The sequence below is a fragment of the Pantherophis guttatus genome, chromosome 5 (genome assembly GCF_059756535.1).
Source record: "Pantherophis guttatus breed Tessera chromosome 5, ASM5975653v1, whole genome shotgun sequence".
NCBI classification, from domain to species: domain Eukaryota; kingdom Metazoa; phylum Chordata; class Lepidosauria; order Squamata; family Colubridae; genus Pantherophis; species Pantherophis guttatus.
Genome location: NC_142067.1, coordinates 60,855,979 through 60,877,870, shown reverse-complemented (window position 1 = coordinate 60,877,870; position 21,892 = coordinate 60,855,979). Strand labels below are relative to the sequence as shown.

The following is a 21,892-nucleotide window of genomic DNA, read 5'->3' as shown; positions in this document are numbered from 1 at the left end:
TTAAGTCACATCTTCTGATGTCATTCCATATTCTGCAAGAAAACGGATTTCCTCAAATCTCTCAGGTCTAGTTCTGTTTCTCTGATTAGTCTCGGGCTCATTTCACCTTCCATTCCATCAAGCTGATCTCCTGCTATGTGAACATTCCAATCAGATTCCAAGAACTATTGGGATAATTAAAAACAACACAAATAAAATAAAAAGCTAGTGAGAAAATCAAGGATAGAAGCAGACATTCCCCATCTGATGAAATCCAAATCTATTGGTTTGTATTTCTCATAATGCCAAACTAGACAATGACTAATAACTGGATATTGATGATCACACAGACTGGAAAGAACTGTTCTAAGAAACCAAAAGATAAAGACCAAACCCCCGATTGATGTTAGCACATTATTTAATATCGTGTTTCCCAGAAAATACGTCCTACCCCAAAAATAAGACCTAACCCGATTTTCACACCTCCACCTAATATAAGCCTTACCCCCAAAAATAAGCCCTAGTTAAGCCCCACCCACTCTGTCCCATTGTCTGGTTGCTCACAGCTGCAACGGCAGAAGGACACGTGACACTGCCATGAGGTGAGGCGAGGCAGGTGGCAGGGGAGTTGCCACATATACCCCACACCCGTGCACCTCAAGGCCCCCACAGCCAGGCCACTCCCCGCTTGGCAACCTCCCCCTGCCCATTCAATGACCCAGCTGACCGCCTGCCTCTTCCCTTTCACTCCCTTCCTGAGCTGGACTGCCATGCTATGGAGGATGGGTGAGTGAGTCCCCTTATCTGGCCCCCCTCTGATGTTTTGGAACTAGGGGAAGTGATGGCGAAAGGCCTCCGCTGCCACTGAGCATCAGCCGCATCCACTGGAGGGGCTTTCTTCTGTGTGTCTGTCCCCCCCTGCAAATCACCTGCCCAGTGGTGGCTTCCACCTCCACCTCCACCTGCCGCTTGAGTTCTGCAGCACCACCTCATGCTGCCTGGTCCACATTCGCCTTTTCAAAGGCAGCAGCTTTGGAGGCCTGCAGCTCTGCTGCTGCATTTCAGTAGATGCTCCCCTTGCCTTGAGACAGGCCTATTTCAGCGCCTGGAGCCCTTGTTGAGTTTGCTTTGCCACCTGCTTTCCAGCTCCAGTGCACTTCCCCACTGCAAGATTTTTTTTAATTTTTTTTTTTTTGCAAGTTGGAAGGTCTGATTGAACTTTTTTTTTAGTCCCACAAACTTCTTTTGTTGCCCTGCATGTGGCTGCAGAGAAACACCATGGAGCTGGAAAGCAGGTTAGCAAAGGAATGCTTTGGGGAAGAAGCGAGGGGATCTGGGCGGCCCCATCTCTCTCCAGCAGCTGTGCAGAACAAAGAGGGAAAGTGGACGAGTGAGAAATGAGGCCATCCTGGCCAGCCAGGCACCAAAGCACCACCACCACCACCACAGCAGCAGCAAGAGAGTGATGCGATCCAACGTGTGTGTGTGTGTGTGTGTGTGAAAGAGAGGGAGGGAGGAGGGAGGGAGGGACAGAGAGTGAGAGATCCAACCTGGTATAACTCTCCGAGGTTGGATCAGATCTCTCCGTCTCTCATATACACACAAACATACACACAGAGGTTGCTTGGATCGCTCTCTGTCTCTCTTGTGGGGGCGCTGGTGGCACTTTGGTGCCTGGCCAGCCAGGATGACCCCACTTCTCACTTGGACACCCTCTTACTTCTGGGTAGCTGCTGGAGTGAGATGGGATAATCACTCAATTTCAAAGCATCCCATTTGCAAGCAAACAAAGCTTCGGCTCTCTTTTTCCCTCTGGGTGAAAAGTGCATGGGGGAGCCAGGTGGAGGTAGAGGCATGAGGGGGCAGGCAGGCGATCTGGACGTGCTGCGAGGCTGCCTGGCTCATGGGAGGCTTGCGTAGGGGCACTGGCAGCAGGTGGAGGAAGAGGCATGGGGGTGGGGGGGAGGCAGCTGCCTGCCTGCTCCCTCCCACCATCTGCTTTCCTCTGACCACAATGGCTTACAGGGCTTCCCAGGTCAGATGTACTTTTCGCCCAGACAGAGAAATGAAGGAGACTCAAAGTTTTGTGCAATTAGCTCTGTTTCAAAGCATCCCATTTGCAAGCAGACGAAGCTTCATCTCCCTCTGGGTGAAAAATGCATGGCGGAGCCAGAGGCCGGGGAGGGGGTGGGTGGGAGGCAGCCAATCCCAACATGTACAGTTCCATTTCAAAGCATTCCATTTCCAAGCAGACAAAGCTTTGAGTCTCCATCATTTCTCCGTCCGGGCGAAAAGTGCGTCTGCCCTGGGAATCCCTATAAGCCCTTGTGGCCGCAGGAAAGCAGATAGTGTCAGCCTCCGATCTTTCAATGCTTGCTTGTCGGCTGCCATGGTAACGGGGGAGGGGGGAGCTAGAAAGTTGCTAGATGGGGAAGCATGCTGGAGGAGGAAATGACAGGGGAAACGAAAGAGAAACTTAGCTGCAGTCCTGTGTCTTTGAAGCTGCTATCAAGTTAATGGTCTTGACATTCCAGATTGATGACACTGCCAGATGTGTGATTCCACCTGACCTCTGGAGGACCTTTGGATTGGATGATTTACGCTGGACAGTGGGAGGGGATGCTTTGTATATGTGATTTTCGTGCCTATTGCCTCAGATCTTGCTTTCCTTGGCTGCATTCAGTTCAATTTTAGTAAAAGTACCTTTATCTATGAAAATGGAGTCGGGGTCGTTCTTTCCTGAAATCTGAAAGGAGGCACGCCTGATATTAAGCAAGATCTCACTTTTACAGCCATCCCGGATAACTACCGAGGGGGCTGAAACCAAATGATGTCTGATCAAGACAGTGATCAGGACCAGATGGGAGCTGCTGGCTCTACAATTCCTTTCTCCACTCGGGGCGGGGGGGACTTCGGAATGGATGGAAAAATTACAACTGGGAGAGGAATCGGAGCAAGCCAGATGGTCGACTGGAGTGGGGAGGCTACCAGACTGGGGAAGGACCCCCCAAGGAGTAACAAGTGCCAGACCCCAAAGGGGAGAATCGGCTTGGATGCAAAAGCAGAAAGAAAGCCTCATGGTCACCCAAGCTATGCAACTTCTCAAAAATGCCAAAGATAGCCGCCGGGCCCAGGAGAGGTATGTTTACCCAACTGGTAAGGGAGGAGACCTCCCCGGGGAAGACCCAGAGATGGCTGCTTGTGGGGGAGGGGAAGAAAAAGCTGGGGAAGGAACATCTCAAGCCTCTGAATCTCAGACAAGAGATGCGGCAGTCCAGGGGGCCCCAGCATTGCAGACCCCACCCCAGAGGCGAAGAAAGCCAAAAATCCCACCTCCCCCACCAGACAAGTTCAGAGGAGAACCGAAAACCTTGGCATTTTTTTTAACCCAAGTGTGGAACCACATGCAGGACTGGGGGGAGGACTATCTGTCTGATGCAGCACGAGTGAGGTGCGTTACAAATGCACTAGAGTGAGTGGCAGCCAAATGGATGGTGGGCCTTCACAATAACAACTCCCCCCTGCTGAGAAATTACAACCTCTTTATGGGAGCCCTCAGAATGCGCTTTGAGGACCTCCTAGCTGAGTGGAAGGCGAGAATCAGGATGAAGGGCATTCACCAGGGCCGGAAATCAGTGGCAGAGTACACTCAAGAGTTCCGCGAGCTGGCCCCTTTCATGAGAGGGTGGTCAGAGGTGGCCCTATTAGAAAACTATAAAGATGGATTGAATGAGGACATTTACAAAGATTGCAGAGCATGCGGGGTCCCCGAAGATCTGCAGAGCTGGTACATGGTAGCAGTGGATGTAGAGATCGACCTGGCCCAAAGCCAGATCCGTGATGGCCGCGCCTGGGATCAGTCATCCTCCTCTTTCCATAAGGGGGCACCAAAGACAGCAGTGGGGAAGACAGACCCCAAACCCAAGCCAAAATCCTTCATGTGTTTCAAATGTGGCAAGGAAGGACACCGAGCGGCTGAGTGTTCCACCAAGCCAGCGCCAAAATCAACCGGCCCCAGAGGGAAGGCCGACAAAGCTCCCGCAAAAGCCCCCGAGCTCACCTTGAAAGGAGAAGTCGTTGAGTTCGCTCCCCGAAAACAGGGTGAGTTGGGAACTCCAACCATCACGGACGACAGCGAGACTGACACCGAGTCTGACGACGAACTGGTGACTCACAATGGGGGCCCCATGATCATCCCTGTAGAATTAAGGATGCCATCCACCGGAGCTCACGGGCAGATGCCAGCCCTCCTAGATTCTGGATGCACTAGGTGCATAATCAGCCCAAAAGTGGTGGAAAAGATGGACCTAAGGCTAAAAACATTGAGAAGGCCCATCACTTTCTGTCAGCTAGATGGATCAGTGGCAGGAGGGGGCCCAGCCAGTTTTGTGACTGAACCCATCAAGATGCATTTGGGGGATCATCTAGAGACTCTTAGTTTCATTGTGGCCCCTGGCATGGAGCGGCCCCTCATACTTGGATTACCATGGCTCCAGAAATGGAACCCGCACATAAATTGGAGGACAGGAGTTTTGCGCATTCGCTCCGAGAAACCATGAAAAGACAGGAAAGAAGCCCTTTCGGAGGACGAAGGGGAATACGAGGAGGCGGAAACAGCAATAGACCACATAGAGAGGGGGGAGAAGATTCCAAAGGAATATTGAGACCTCCGGGAGATTTTCAGCAAAAAGGCCTCAGATGTGTTACCTCCCCATAGACCGACAGACTGTACCATTGAAATACTTCCTGGAGTGAAGCTCCCTAAGCCAAAAATCTACCCCATGATCCCTCGGGAGCTGGGGGAACTACAGAACTTTATTGACAAAAACCTAGAACGGGGTTTTATCCAACCAGCCAGGCCGAGGGTGGCAGCACCAGTAGTGTTCTGGGACAAGAAAGATGAGTCCTTTCGCCTAGTGGTTGACTACAAAAATTTAAACGCAATTTGCGTAGAAAATGTCTACCCCCTGCCGCTTATGAAAGACATGCTGGCCCACCTAGGCAAGGGGAAAATCTTCACCAAGCTTGACTTACGAGAGGCTTACTACGGAGTTCGAATTAAGGAAGGGGATGAGTGGAAAATGGCTTTTAAGTGCCCGCTGGGATGTTTCCAGTTTAGGGTGCTCCCTTTCTGACCTCAAGGAGCCCCTGCTGTGTTCATGCAATTAATCAATGAAGTACTGCATGAATACTTATACAAGGGGGTGCTGGTCTACTTGGATGACATTCTTATCTATACTGAGAACATGGACGACCATGTGAAATTGGTGAGGACTGTCCTGAAAAAACTCAGGGCTGCTGAACTATACGCCAAACTCTCAAAGTGCAAATTCCACCAAGACAAAATTGACTATCTTGGATACCGCATCTCGCATGAAGGAATAGAGATGCATCCGGAAAAGGTCCGGGTGGTGTTGGAATGGGCCCCACCACGCACCCGCAAACAACTACAGAGCTTCCTGGGATTTGCCAACTTCTATAAACAGTTTATCTCCTCATTTGCCAAAATCGCTCTGCCGATTACCAATCTTTTGAAAACAAAAGGAGAACTAAAACCAAAGCCCTCCCGACCCCTTGAATGGACTATGGACTGTCAGGCGGCATTTGAGAAACTAAAACGCCTGTTTGCTGCTGAACCAGTCCTTAAGCATCCCGACATGGAAAAACTGTTTGTTGTACAGGCTGATGCCAGTGATGTAGCAGTAGGAGCAGTACTTCTGCAAATGAATGCAGATGGAAAGCTGCAACCCTGTGCTTATACTTCCCGTAAACTAATGGAGACCGAGAGGAGATGGGCCATATGGGAGAAGGAGGCTTTCGCAGTGCGTTGGGCCCTGTTAACGTGGAGACAATTCCTTGAAGGGGCTAAGCACCCCTTTGAGGTGTGGACTGACCACAAGAACCTGGAAGCTTTGAAAACACACCATAAGCTATTCCCAAAGCAAGTCCGTTGGGCTCAGCATTTCAAACGTTTTAAATTTTCCCTGTGCTATCTTTCTGGAGGGAAGAACTTTATGGCAGATGCACTTTCCAGATTGCCGCAATACAGCAGTGCTAGAGAGGAAGTGATTCGGCCAATCATCCCCTCAACTCAGCTGGCGGCACCAGTAACTACTCGAGCACAGGCTAAGGCAGATCCAGCTTTATCGGGCGACTAAGCGAATACAAGAAGCTCTAAAGACCGACGAGTGGTTTCAAGCCCACTCGAATGAGTGTACACTGCGCGATGGTCCGGCTTGGGTGGGAGCCAAGTTATATGTTCCCGCCAGTCTGAGAGCAACGATCTTACAGCACTCTCATGATGCCAAAGTTGCTGGGCATTTCGGATTTGTCAAAACTCTACATTTAGTCAAACAACAGTTCTGGTGGCCCGCACTCAAGAAAGACATAGAGGCATATGTGGCTAGCTGTCCCGTGTGTGCCTCGGCCAAGAGACCTCCGGGGTAGCCGCCTGGATTACTTCAGAGCATTGCCAGGCCCGATGCCCCTTGGAGAGAGATCTCCATGGATTTTATTGTGGAATTGCCCAAAAGTGGGGGGAGCACAGTTATTTGGGTGGTCACTGATTTGTTTTCAAAACAAGTGCATTTTATCTCATGTCCCAAGATTCCTTCCACTAAAACACTTGCGAAAATGTTTGTCCAACATGTGTACAGGTTACACGGTCCGCCAAAGCATATAATCTCTGATAGGAGTGTCCAATTTATCTCCCATTTCTGGAAAGAATTCCTAGCGCTAATAGGCTCCGCCCAGGGATTAAGCTCCGCCCACCATCCTCAGACAAATGGGGCTTGTGAAAGAACCAATTCCGTACTGGAACAGTATTTGAGGTGTTATGTCAATTATCAGCAAGATAACTGGGCAGAGTTATTGCGATTCGCAGAGGTGGCCTATAATAACTCCATACATAGTAGCACTGGGTTCACCCCTTTCAAGGTGGCCTCCAGCCAAGACTTTGTGCCAATTCCAGAATTGCCCCAAGAGAATCCAAAACACCCCCCTCTGATTGATTGGATCGAACAGCTATGAGGCACATGGGCAGTACTCGTAAGGCACTCGATGAAGCGCATCGAGCTCATAAAGCCCAGGCCGATAAAAAAAGGGGTCAGGCACGAGATTATAAAATTGGTGACATGGTTTACCTTTCCACCAAATACTTGCAAACTACCCAAAAGTCAAAAAAGCTTGGACCCAAATATGTGGGCCCTTTTCCGATAGTTCGGGTCATTAATCCAGTCACAGTTCAATTGGAGTTGCCAAAAAATTTACGTCGAATTCATCCGGTATTCCATGTCAGTTTGCTCAAACCGGAACACTTGTCCCCTTTGCGCCCAGACCAAGAATCTCCTCCTGTCCCCATTCTGATTGAAGGAGAACAGCATTTTGAGGTCAAGGAAATCTTGAATTCCAGGAAGCATCGTGGTAAGGTGCAGTATTTGGTGGCCTGGAAACATTTTCCATTGTCAAAAGCTGAATGGGTAAATAAAAAAGATGTTTGAAGAAAGTACAATTGTTTCATACCAAATATCCTGATAAACCTTAATCATTTACTCAATGTACATATTGTATATTGTATGTTTATATCCCTTTTATCTTTTCCAGGAAGAATGTCTCATTTGAAGGGGGGCCGAATGTCAGCCTCCGATCTTTCAATGCTTGCTTGTCGGCTGCCATGGTAATGGGGGGGGGAGCTAGAAAGTTGCTAGATGGGGAAACATGCTGGAGGAGGAAATGACAGGGGAAATGAAAGCGAAACTTAGCTGCAGTCCTGTGTCTTTGAAGCTGCTATCAAGTTAACGGTCCTGACATTCCAGATTGATGACACTGCCAGATGTGTGATTCCACCTGACCTCTGGAGGACCTTTGGATTGGATGATTTACGCTGGACAGTGGGAGGGGATGCTTTGTATATGTGATTTTCGCGCCTATTGCCTCAGATCTTGCTTTCCTTGGCTGCATTCAATTCAATTTTAGTAAAAGTACCTTTATCTATGAAAATGGAGTCGGGGTCGTTCTTTCCTGAAATCTGAAAGGAGGCACGCCTGACAGATAGTGGGAGGGAATGGGCAGCCAGCCACAAATAAGACACCCCCAAAAATAAGCCCTGTGCTTATTTGGGGGCCCAAAACAAAATAAAACCCAGTCTTATTTCGGAGAAACACAGGTAATATGCTGACCTTGCTGTTCTGATAGCTGCCTGAAAGTAAGCCCTTAATGAAAGTACATTTTATGCTTAAACAGTATCCAAATATCAAATATGTTCAGCATTATTTGTTATTGGGCCAGAAGCACTCAGATTTCCTGTTCTAATGTAAGCTATTTTCTAATATTCCCTTCAGCTTCTGAGAGTAGCCAGAAGATTCTGCTGTGTGAACAATATACTCTTGGCATCCTGGACAGTGTTTGTAGCATTTCTCTACAATGAAGTATGTCACACAGTTTCTAAAATAGCCTGATAGAAATCCTTTTGGTAGAATTTGTAAATGGCAACTGAAATTAATTGAATCTATACTAAAATCTATAGAAAAATCTTACATGAGAGGAACCCACTCATACACATCAGCTTTTTTCTTAGAGTAGGGCTTTTCCAGTTGTGCTCCACAGAATATGTTCCACAAGAACTTTAAGGGGTGCCATGATTAACTATTTATTCATTAAATTTATATGCCATTGATCTCACCATCAGGCAACTCTAGGCGACTGAGAGTCAAACAAACGACTTCAACGCAGCCAGGGCATCCAAAGTATTTTTTCAAAGAAACACTGGAAAAGATAAGTCTTGTTTCCCACAAAAATAACCACAGCTGTTATTTTGAGGATCAGAGGTTCTAGGAATTTTTTAACAGATTTTTTATGGCCTGAAAAAAATTGCCATAAAAACTGCTTTAGACCATAAAATACAGTGTGTCATTTTGTCCAATATTTATTAGAGTGCCAAACTAAGGAAGAAATATTAATAATTGCAGCCATATAATATGTTAGAAAACCTGCAAGTATTACCTTTTCTATCCTATGGCAAGCTGTCTGAGTCTCTGGAACCTGGTAGAATTCAGTCAGCAAATTTTGGACATGATTTCCAAATTCTTTCAGCCAGGAAAAAGAGACTTTCATGTCTGCAGAATGCATTAGTTCATTGTGGCACTTTATCACCTAAAATGGGTGTCTGCAACCTGTGGCTCCGGAGCTGCATGAGGCTCTTTTGTCCCCCTGCTGTGACTCCCTGTCCGTTGAACCCACAACTGGCTGGCCCCACCCCTCGCCCACCTCTCCCAGTCACTTGCCTGGCCTGAGAAGGTAAGGGTGATAGCGGGAGATGGAGACTCACTCCATATTCCAGAGTGGGAGTGAAGCACCCCTGTACTTGCCATATCTTGTGGGCGCTTCTTCTGGCCCTTGTTGGTGCTGCGTGCACCTCGGTCGTTCAGGGAGATGTGCGACTTGCTCTCTGCCCTGAAACACTGGCCCGACCCGGCTGCAGCTAATGCTCCATGTCATAATGGTCTCTAGGAGGAGGAGGGGACACCATCTCCCCCATTGTGAAGTGTGCTAAATTTAACTCTGTTGCACAAGGCGCTGCAAGAGCAGTAGGCAGACTATGGAGGTGGCAACAGCAGCGGCGTTGTCTGCAGCCAGGCAAACCTGTGTCTCAGGGCGGAGAGCAAGTTGCATGTCTCTCTGAGCGACCAACATGCACCCAAAACCTACAAGGGCCTGCAAGATATGACAAGTATAGGGGCACTTCGCTCCCACTCTGGAATATGGAGCGAGTCTGCACCGCTCACCGTCGCCCTTACCTTCTCAGACCAGGCGAGGAGTGAGTGGGAGGGGAGCGGAGGGGCGGGGCCAGCCAGTGATGGGTTCAGCCAACAGGGAGGGACGAAAGACTTTTATCTGGGAACCTGAAATGACTCTTGATTTAAATCATGGTAAAAAGCACCCAAAGAAGAAAGAACAACATCAGCAAAAAACAAAAACAAAAAAACCCACCTCTTGCCTGTTTTTGGAAATGGTTCAAGAGGGAACACATACAGAGAGAAAGAGAGAGTGGGGGAGAGGGAGGGAAAGAGAGAGATGAGAGAGAGAAAAGGGGAGAAAAAGAGAGAAATGAGAAAATGATGGAGGGAGAGAATGAGAGAGGAAAAAGAGAGAATGAGAGAGAAGGGGGAGAGAGAGGGAGAAGGACACAAATGAGAGAACTGGAGGGAGAGAATGAGAGAGGGAAAAGAAACGAGAGAAGGGGAGAGAAAGGAAAGAGGGAGCAAGTGAGAGGAAAAAGAAAAACAAGAGAGGGAGGGAGGGAAAGACCCATTTCCCACAGAAAACACCTGGAGCCACAAAACCCAGGTAGGCATGGCTGGGGGGGGGGTGTCATGTGACTGGTGGAAGTGACATCGAGTTGGCCATGCCCACCCAGGTTTTGTGGCTCCCGGTGTTTTCTTTTCTGTGGGAAACAGGTCCAAATGGCTCTTTTGAGTGTTTAAGGTTGCAGACCCCTGATTTATGTAAATCTGCTATGGGCAATGGCAAGTGAGATCCACTTCTCAAATTACAGCTCTGAATTACACATATTTCATGCCAGAACAACATAATGCTGTCAATATTACCAGCTCATAAACACTCCATGTGGAAAATACATTCAAAAGTTATAGTCCATGAAGGAAGATACTCTTTTTAGTGACCCCTCACACAAAAATCTTACATTTATTACACTGTGTGCTATTTGACATCTATAAGCATATACAATCAACTACAGAAATCAGTTATATCCTTTCACAATTAAGTATAATTATAAAAATCCCTAGTATAGGTCTCCTGCGTGAGCAGGGGGCTGGACTAGATGACCTCCAAGGTCCCTTCCAACTCTGTTACTGTAATGTTCTAGATTGCATTCATAATCTTTGCCCAAGGAAATATGCATAGCACTCCACAGGAAACATTCCCAACTCAAAGCATGCAAATAAAAATCCTACAACCAATCAGATTTAAACCTATACCTAGCAAATCAAATTATCTGATTGAAAGTAAAGTATTCATGTTACAGTGCCTTTTCATTCCATACCATAGTATCACAAAAAGATGATTTTTTTTTATTTCAAAAGGTTCAGTTCAGGATTTGATTATATTGTATTGTTTATTTTATTTATTTATATCTAAACATTAGGACTAGGGAGAAATACAGCCATTCCTCACTTAGTGGCTACTTCAGTTAGTAATTTTCTAATCAATGTGCACATTTAGGATTAAGTTTCCTACCACTGACAATCAGTGTGAAACTCATTAAGGTCTTGTCAGTTTCATTGTGGGAGGGTTCTAATCAACTAATTAAGGTCACCGAGCTGAGTTTTTAATTGTGGTTAAAACTGTGTAGGTTCGCCTGAAAGACATCCTGAAATGTCCATGTAGGTAAAGCAGGGATAAGATTCATCACACTGTGAAAAAAATCTTCAGCAAATCGTGTTTGATCTCTGCATACTTCAATGCACTTGAAAACTCAACTTCAAATACAAATCATACCTGCATTTGAATGTATAAAAAGGCTTGTGTGATTCTGCTGAATAAAGAAGAGTAGATGTGAAGACTTTAATGCTGATGGTAGTTAAGAAAACTTTGAAAAACTGTCATGGAATATAAATTGGTATGTAACAATTTAATCAGTTTCAATGGTCTTAAAAAGGACAATAGCTAAAAGAATAGTAAGTATCCCTCTTGTGTATGTTTTGCTGTGCTAATTTTGACCTTGTTGTTGTTGTTAGTTGCGAAGTCGTGTCCAACACATTGTGACCCCATGGACAACATTCCTCCAGGCCTTCCTGTCCTCTACCATCCTCTGGAGTCCCTTTAAGCTCATGCCTACTGCTTCAGTGACTCCATCCAGCCACCTCATTCTCTGTCATCCCATTCTTCTTTTGCCCTCAATCTTTCCAGCATTAGGCTCTTCTCCAGTGAGTCCTTCTCATTAGGTAGCCAAAATATTTGAGTGTCATCTTCAGAATCTGGCCTTCTAAAGAGCAGTCAGGATTGATCTCCTCTAGGACTGACTGGTTTGATCGCCTTGCAGTCCAAGGGACTCGCAGGAGTCTTTTCTAGCACCATAGTTCAAAGGCCTCAATTCTTTGGCGCTCAGTCTTTCTTATGGTCCAACTTTCACAGCCATACATTGAAACTGGAAAAACCATAGCCTTGACTATATGCACTTTTGTTCGCAGGATGATGTCTCTGCTTTTTAGTATGCTGTCTAGATTTGCCATAGCTTTCCTCCCCAAGAGCAAGCATCTTTTAATTTCTTGCCTGCAGTCCCAATCTGCGTTGATCTTGGAGCCCAGGAAAATAACATCTGTCACTATCTCCATTTTTTCCCCATCTATTTGCCAGGAATTGAGAGGGCTGGATGCCATGATCTTAGTATTCTTAATATTGAGTTTCAAGCCACTTTTGCACTCTCCTTCTTCACCTGCATCAAGAGGCTATTTAGTTCCTCTTTACTTTCTGCCATTAGAATGGTATCATCTGCATATCTGAGGTTGTTGATATTTCTCCCGGCAATCTTAATTCCAACTTTTGATTCATCTAACCCCACCTTTCTCATGATATGCTCTGCATGTAAGTTAAATAGGCAGGGTGACAGTATACAGCCTTACTGGACTCCTTTCCCAATTTTGAACCAATCAGTGGTTCCGTGTCCAGTTCTCACTCTTGCTTTTTGACCCACATATACCGTATTTTCCGGCGTATAAGACGACTTTTTAGCACAGGAAAACCATCTCAAAAGTCGGGGGTCATCTTATACGCCGGGTACCCGAATCTGAGTTGCTGGCGCTGACCGATGACGCTACGGGAGCGCCGACAACATTGAGGGGAAGCTGTGCCGATCTCATCAAGCCTGCATGCCCCTCAATGCTGGAACCAGCTGGTTGCTGAGCGGAGCTTCCCCCAGGCATCCAGGGGGATATTACCGACGCTCCGACTTCCCCAGATGACCCCCAGTGATGGCAAGCCCCACCTGTCTGGGGAAGTCGGAGGGTCGGTAATATCCCCCTGGATGCCTGGGGAAAGCTCCGCTCAGCAACCAGCTGGTTCCAGCATTGAGTGGCATGCAGGCTTGACGAGATCGGCACAGCTTCCCCTCAATGTTGTCGGCGCTCCCGTAGCATCATCGGTCAGCGCCAGCAACTCAGATTCGGGAAGCTGTGCCGATCTCGTCAAGGCTGCATGGGTGAAGGAAAAAAACCTGGTACAAAATAGCCCTCTTGCCACTACACGTAGGGTAGCCCATTACCTTGACAGGCAGATGTGCAGCCTGGCTCATAGGTATCTCTACAGTACAGCAACAATACATACAGTACAGCAACAGTATATAGAGTACAGTATACAAATAGCTAACAGTCAAGACCCCATCATGGCTCCACCAGCAAGAAGAAAGAAATATGAAGCCAGTTTTAAACTTAAAGTTGTAAACTTTGCCATGGAACATAATAACTGTGCTGCTGCAAGACAATATGGAGTAACAGAAAAGATGGTTCAGGACTGGAAAGCAAATGTAAAAGCATTAAAGAGTATGCCAAGGGGTAAGTGTGCATTAAGAAGAGGCACCCCACATTGGCCAGAACTTGAAAAACATGTAGCAGACATGGTGAATGAGCATCGCCAAAACGGTTATGTAGTGACACAAAATAAAATACGTTTGTTTGCACTTCAGTGGGCCAAATCTAACCCAGATCACAGCAACAGATTTAAGGCCACTGTATCCTGGTGTACTAGATTCTTGGAAAGGCATAATTTGGTACTGAGGCAAAAGACAAAAATTGCACAAAAATTACCTGCAGATCTTGATGCCAAAGTAAATAGTTTCCATCGATACGTAATACAACAGCGCAATAAACATGGCTATGCGTTAAGTAGTATCGGAAATATGGATAAAACTCCAATGAATTTTGATATGATTGGAAATAAAACTGTCCATCCAAAAGGTGAAAAAACAATTTTAATTAAAATAACAGGACATGAGAAGTCCAGTTTTACAGTGGTACTAGCATGCACAGCTGATGGCTCCAAACTGAGACCAATGATTATTTTTAAAAGAAAAACAATGCCGAAACTCAAGTTCCCTGTTGGTTGTTTTGTACATGTGAATGAAAAAGGCTGGATGGATGAAGAAGGGGTAAAGCTATGGTTTGATAATGTATGGAGCAGGCGACCAGGTGGACTTATTCAAAAACGTAGTCTACTGGTGTGGGATATGTTCAGGGCTCATTTAACTCCCAGCACCAAGCAAAGGCTTGCAAGAATAAACACAGATGCGGCAGTTATTCCTGCAGGATTGACATCGTTGGTACAGCCACTAGATGTGTGCCTAAACAAGCCATTTAAAGATCGCATTCGAGAACAGTGGAATGAGTGGATGGTTAGTGGTGAAAAGTCATTCACAAAAGGAGGAAACATGCGTGCTCCACAGTTGGATGTTTTGTGCAAGTTTGTCATAAAAGCCTGGAATGATATTGATGCAGAAACAGTAATCAAGTCTTTCAAGAAGTGTGGCATATCAAATTCATTAGATGGTATGGAGGACGACTACTTGTGGCAAGATGAAGAGAAAGCCGAAGCTGAGACCACACCATCTGATACGGAATTAGATCCATATGATGACTGCCTTACAAATGTATCACAAGATGTCCTTGATGTACTTATGATATCAGATGACGAACAGGAGGATTTTGAAGGCTTTTAAAGGGAAACTGTCACGCCAGCAAAACCTGTAAAAATAGCTTGCAGTTATGATGGGCGTTGCTGACTCACCAGGGACTTGCCCGGCACTGGCTCTCTATTGTTTGTTATCTTCCTCCTATCATCATCAGTTCCAGTTTGGTTGACAGCTTAGAAAACAAACAGCATGGCAGCTCCCATGGGTTTATTGTCTTATCCTTCCTTTCAGCTTTAGAGTGAATTAGGAAAAGTTTAATCCAATTGCACTGTTTTATGTTTACATGTTTGATGACAAACAGCCTTATGTTTATAAGTGACAGTTTTCCTGCTAAGTACCTGCATGTCATAAGCATTTGAATTAAAATTACCATATTGAAATCAAATCTGATGTTTTTTAATTTTTATTTGGTGTGCGTTGGAAGAGGGGTAGTCTTATACGGCGAGTATAGCCCAAACCCTATATTTTAACAGGAAAAGTAGGGGGTCGTCTTATACGCCCAGTCGTCTTATACGCCAGAAAATACGCTAGGTTTCTCAAGAGACAAATAAGATGGTCTGGTACTCCCATCTCTTTAAGAACTTGCCACAATTTGTTGTGATCCACACAATCAAAGGCTTTAGCGTAGTCAGTGAAGCAGAAGTAGACGTTTTTCTGGAACTCCCTAGTTTTCTCCATGATCCAGCGTATGTTGGCAATGTGATCTCTAGTTTCTCTGCCTCTTCGAAATCCTGGCTCTACTTCTGGTAGTTCTCAATCCACATACTGCTGGAGCCTAGCTTGTAGGATTTAACATAAATTTACTAGCATGTGAAATGACTGCAATGGTGCAAGAGTTTGAACATTCTTTGGCATTGTCTTTCTTTGGAAATGGAATGTAAACTGACCTTTTCCAATCCTGTGGCCACTGTTGAGTTTTCCACATTTGCTGGCAAATTGAGCGTAGCACTTTTACTGCATTGTCTTTTAAGATTTTGAATAGCTTAGCTGGAATACTGTCACCTCCACTAGCTTTGTTCTTGCTCCGATTTCCTAAGGCCCATTTGACTTCACATTCTAGGATGTCTGGCTCGAGGTCAGTGACCACCCCATCGTGGTTATCAGGGATGTTAAACTCGTTCTTGTATAGTTGTTCTGTGTAATTTTGCCACCTCTTCTTAATCTCTTCTGCCTCGGTTAAGTCCCTGCCATTTTGGTCCTTTATCATGCCCATCTTTGCATGAAACATTCCCTTCATACCTCCAATTTTCTTGAAGAGATCTCTGATCCTCCCTATTCTATTGTTTTCTTCAATTTCTTTACACTGTTCATTTAAGAATGCATTCTTATCTCTTCTAGCTATTCTCTGAAATTCTGCATTCAACTGGGTGTATCTCTTTCTCCCTTGCCTTTCGCTTCCCTTCTTTCCTCAGCTATTTGTAAAGTTTCCTCAGACAACTCAGCCTTCCTTTTTCTTTGGGATGGTTTTAACTGCTACCTCTTGTACAATGTCCGTCCATAGTTCTTCAGGCACTCTGTCTATCAGATCTAATTCTTTAAATCTATTTGTCACATCTACTGTATATTCATCAGGGATATGATTTAGTTCATACCTGAGTGGCCTAGTGCTTTTCCCTACTTTCTTCAATTTAAGTCTAAATTTTGAAATGAGAAGCTCATGATCTGAGCCACAGTCAGCTCCTGGTCTTGCTTTTACTGGCTTCTCCATCTTTGGCTGCAGAGCACATAGTCAATCTGATTTCTGTGTTGACCGTCTGGTGATGTCCATGTGTAGAGTCGTCTCTTGGGTTGTTGGAAAAGAGTGTTTGCTATGACCATCGTATTCTCTTGACAGAATTCTATCAGCCTGTGCCCTGCTTCATTCTGTACTCCAAGGCCAAACTTGCCTGTTATTCTGGTTATCTTTTGGCTTCCTACTTTAGCATTCCAATCTCCCATGATGATAAGGAGATCATTTTTTGGTGTTAATTCTATAAGGTGCTGTAGGGCTTCATAGAATCGGTCAATTTCATCCTCTTCAGCACCAGTGGTTGAGGCATAGACTTGGATTACTGTGATACTGAATGGTTTGCCTTGGATTCAAACTGAGATCATTCTGTCATTTTGGGGATTGTATCCCAGTATTGCTTTTCCTACTCTTTTATTGATTATGAAGGCTACTCCATTTCTTCTGAGGGATTCTTGCCCACAGTAGTATACCTGATAGTCATCTGAATTAAATTCACTCATTCCTGTCCATTTTAGTTCGCTGATTCCTAAAATGTCAATGTTCAGTCTTGTCATCTTGTTTGACCACGTCCAGCTTGCCTTGATTCATGGATCTTATATTCCAGGTTCCTATGGAGAAAAAAATCTTTAGAGCATCGGACTTTCCTTTCACCACCAGATGCATCCACAGCTGAGCGTCATTTCGGCTTTGGCCCAGTCACTTCACTCTTTCTGGCACTACTAGTACTAGCCCTCTGCTGTTCCCCAGTAGCATATTGGACTCCTTCCGACATGAGGGGCTCATCTTCCAACATTGTATCTTTTTTCCTTTTGGTACTGTCCATGGGGTTTTCATGGCAAAGATACTGGAGTAGGTTGCCATTTCCTTCTCCAGTGGATCACATTTTGTCAGAACTCTCTGTTATGACCTGTCCATCTTGGGTGTCCCTGCAGGGCATAGCTCATAGCTTCATTGAGCTACGCAAGCCGCTTCGCCACAACAACGCAGTAGTCCATGAAGGGGAATTTTGACCTAAAAAAATACAATTACATAATTTGTTTTGATATTTTCAAATAAGAGATATTCATGTCTTTATTATATCTTTTGCGCTAATTTATGAATTGCTGAAATATAAGTTGCTAAGCTAGATATTTATTATGAGGGCTAGAAATTAAAATGAGGTTCAGTTTTGTAACTTGGAATTCATGCCCCGAAACCAGGGACCAGTTGAGAACCTGCCCTCCATTCTAACTAATTACGGAGAATCTATCACACGCTATGTAAAAGGAAAGGCCAAATGGCAAGTATTTAGCGGGATGGAGTCTCTCACTCCTTCCCTTCACACAAGACGGTGCTGGTTGGTGGGGCAAATTTTTGTTCCACACAGACTTCCTCCGGCAAGCCCGCCTGGAAATTGTTGGACAGGATTTGCATCTTTCCCAGCACCAGAGGGAGGAAAGATGCAAGTTTGCGATGGTGGCAAACAAAGATGCAAGTATTCTTCAGGAACGAATTAGCGAACACGTGTCCATTGTTTCCGAAAGAGTCTAAATCCCAGAATGGGATCCAACCCAGGCAAGTTCAGTGCAAACTGGGAGCAATCGATTCTGCAGAGGACATGTGGCGTGACATCATCCGCCCGTGCAATAGCCAGAGTGGGTTGGGAAGCCTCATCTGCTTGTCTCGAGGGATGCAATGCCCACCACACTAAAAGCCTGATGGAATTAAGTGAGTGGAGTCGCTCGCGATAAGATGTGGAAGATGTGAATTTGCTCATTGGTGAAGTGCTGCAGAGCAACTTTCAAGATTGAGGTGGCTGTGCCCGGCCTTCAGCCAGTTTTTATATTTGGCGTAGCCAGTTCTGCCAGCACCAGCGCAAGCCTGTACTCGCGTCGCCAGGGAGTGGCCAGATTTAAGCCGTAAAAAAGCAGGATGGATTTCTGTCAGCTATTCGCGAAGGGTGGACACCTTCGACTATCTTTAACAATCCAGAGATTCCCTTTTCCTCGAATAGTTACTTCATAGTGTTTCTCAATAAAATAGCCACTACTCGATTCTCAAGATTTAGCAAAGTCATCCCACCGCGATCCAATCTTTCTTTTGCATGAGTCCTAATAGGGGGTCTGCGTTCTACTGTTACATTTTCGGGATAATTCCATGTCCAAGTAATTGCCTGGAAAATAGCACCCTACAGCAGAACAGAACAGCAAAATTACTGTAGCACAGCCTTCCCTAATTCGATTCCCTCCTTGGATGTTTGATTTCCCTAACCCTCCAAGCATATTTCCAAATGCAAAGAAACGCTTAGCATTTCACCATTCTGAATGTGGCTTCTACATACCCTCTATATAAAAAGCTGGCTTTTCAATTTCCAGTTTGACGTCGTAGCAAGACAGTCAGGGAAATAGTGGGCTCTCTGGAGTCCCGTGAAAAACCCGACTGCTGAACCGCCGCCAATGGGTCTTTGGACCAGAACCGTCCTGCAGGGACGGGGTAGGAAGAGAGGCGCCTCCGACGACCAAGAGGAACAGACAAGTTCCTTGGAGGTCAGAGGGAGCTCTCTGTGAGTCAGCAGTGGGGGGCGGCAGCCATGGCAGCTGCCACAAAGCTGGGACAAACCGAAACAAGAGATGTGCAGGAGGAAAGTGAAAAAGAACGAAGCTCTCTGAAGCCGGGTGACTGACACCAACCTAGGCTTGAAACAACGCTAGAGCAATAAATGTTATTTGTAAGACCCCTAACCTTAAACAGTGGCTGTAGATTTGAGGGGCTTTGAAGATCTTGAAAAGTGACTTTAGAAGGAAAAGACCCGAAAGGAAAATTATTATGATATTGAATTAATTGGACCAATTAAACATTGAGGCAGGTTGAAAAGCCTGGAAAGAACTTTTAAATTAGAATTGGACTTGGAAAAAAGGGGAAAAAAAGGGACTTAATACCTTTAAAACCCAAAAGAAGAGGAGAGCTAAATTGGACTGTTATATAATCACAACAAAATGGAGACTGGCGTGACTAAGGGAAAGTGTGGATTGTGAAGCAACACCTTCCATTTTAAAAAGAAACATTATAACTTGCCGTTTGTTTTGGAGAATCATGAAATTACTTATAATAGCCATGAGAGGTTGGTGGTGGAGGTTTTCCTTTGTCTGCAGACGGCTTTTTTGGTGGAAAGAAAGAGGAAATACAATGGAACTTTTATAATTGAGACTAATTGGCTCAGGAACAAAAGAAGTCAAACGGCGCAGGAACAAAAGAAGGAAAGCTGATACACTTTGCAGGGAATTGAAGTAACAAAAAGAACTAAAATGATATATGAAGAAACAATTTTGGGAACATTGAATTTGACATGGATTATAAATTGCTAGACAAGGAAATGAAATAAAATGCACACGGCTGGAAAGAAGAATATAAAAATAGTTTGATTAATAATTGAACTGTATTGTTTAGATGAATATTAATTATAAAAGGAGGTATTTATATAATGATGGGAAATAAAATAATGTGACTAAAATAGAAAAATGTAGTAAAGATGGAATGTATTGATAAAAAGGAGTTTCTTATAGGTGAATAAGATTGTATATGAATATGAGAAAAATCCAAGAAATTTTATTGATTTATATGTGGTGATGTTTGATGTAAGAACGAAGCCTCAATGTTAAATTGTAAACAAAGCTGAGAATGATAATAAGATTAAATATACAGAACTAACATCTAGATGGAAGGTATAATAAAATAGTGGATTACACAGAGATTAACAGTAAAACTAAAAATGTGTTTAATGAATATGCTGAAAATAGACAAATAATAGATGAACATGCAGGGAAACAGCCATAATAATAGAGGGAGAGGTGTATACTGGATATGAAAGTAAAACAAAGGTAAATATGCTGGGAAACAGCCAAAATAATATGAATATGCTGGGAAACAGCCAAAATACTTGAAGATTATGCTGGGAATCAGCCAATCAATAAATGAATATGCTGGAAAACAGCCAAAAGAAAATGATTAAGAGATAAAAAGGTAAAAACAAATATAACTTAAGTGGGAATTGATAGTAATAATAAAATGATTATGTTGGGATTAGCATTAAAAAAAAGATGGTTACGTTGATATGAATAACAAATGAAGATAATAAGATTGTGATAACGAAATGATTCTGTGTATAATGAAGAGTGTAATATGTGATAAGTTTAAGAAATATTGATGTTAGTTAAAAGAGATTAGGATTTAAAGATTTAATGTAATGGGTCATGGGATGGACATATAGAATTTAGGGTAAATAATTGTAATTAAATACTGAGTTGTGTTATTTGGAAATTAAGATTTTTGGTGAAATAATGGAATGGTAAATGTTTAGATTAAGATATTATAATTGTGGGGAAAAATTCATGTTTTGGTGTTAATTTTAAAAGATGTAATGGCGGAGATTTGGGTAAGAGCTTGACAAAGAGGGGTAACGATTGTACCTATTCACGACCGGATCAATGCTTCGTTCTTGAAAGATGTATTTTATGTTTATGTTTTAAAAAATAATAATAAAAAAAAACTTTTCTAAAAAAATAAAAATAAAAAGCTGGCTTTTCTTTTTGCATTCTGCACCAGCATTTACCCAGGCTGATGTACCTAGAGATCTTGTCCACCTCCATCTTTTTGGGAAGTTACAGTACTGTTTTAATTTAGTTCTTGAGTTCAACTAGAGTTACCTGACATCTAGCAACAGGAGGATATGTCCTCTTTTTAGTCCTCATGTCCTATATTCAGCAAGCAGCCTTAAAAACAAATATTGTCCAGCGTGTTGAGTATCTTAACAGGTTTATTTTTTGTAAGCAGCTTTTCTTGGTGAGGCAAGCTTCCCTAGTAAGCAGAAACTGAAAGTTAACCAACTCAGCTCTCTGACTTTTATTGCTTGATTACTATCCTGTTGACAGCTAAATCAGTTATCATGGAAGGCTTTTGCCTCCAACTCGTTCTCGCCTATTCCTGCAATTCAAAAACCAGGCTTTATGATGTTGGAAAACATCCATATACATGTAGACATAAATAAATTTTGCTTTTGTAGTTTTTCACCATAATTTTTGTAACAGATGCAAGAAAGAGTGTGCCTCCTCCCATTTGTCAATCTTTCAATTGTCCCTCCCTTCGTCTGTGCAGATATCTGGTAAACCTAAATTCAATACATAGCATTTTCATGCCATTAAGATGTCCAACAGTTGGACACTATAAATTAATTGACAAAATATAGCTGCAAAATGGAACGATCATTTTAAGATGCTATTACAAGCAGGTTTCTTTATTATTCCCCTTGGATGAAGAATAACCAATACAGAGTATATTTGTAGTTCTCGTTTAGCAATACTGAATATGATTTTCACCTTTTCCCCTCATATTCAATCAAAATAAATCCCTCTATTTAAAAAGGACCTGTTTCAAATTCATCTGTCATTTAATGCATAAATTTAAAAAGCTGTACAGAAGGCCCACTGGTTACTAGAACTCAAGGTAGCTGA

The 21,892-nt window shown here is 44.0% G+C and overlaps 1 protein-coding gene across 1 annotated transcript; it reads right to left on the bottom strand.

The window, feature by feature from the left end:
* Positions 1-21,133, bottom strand: C5HXorf38 (chromosome 5 CXorf38 homolog). Its single transcript, XM_087871547.1, is given in 8 exon segments — positions 1-65; positions 68-164; positions 8,980-9,129; positions 9,261-9,265; positions 18,101-18,139; positions 18,142-18,193; positions 18,195-18,332; positions 21,089-21,133. Coding segments are annotated over 8 exon segments (591 nt in total).
* Positions 21,134-21,892: the final 759 nt, after the last annotated feature.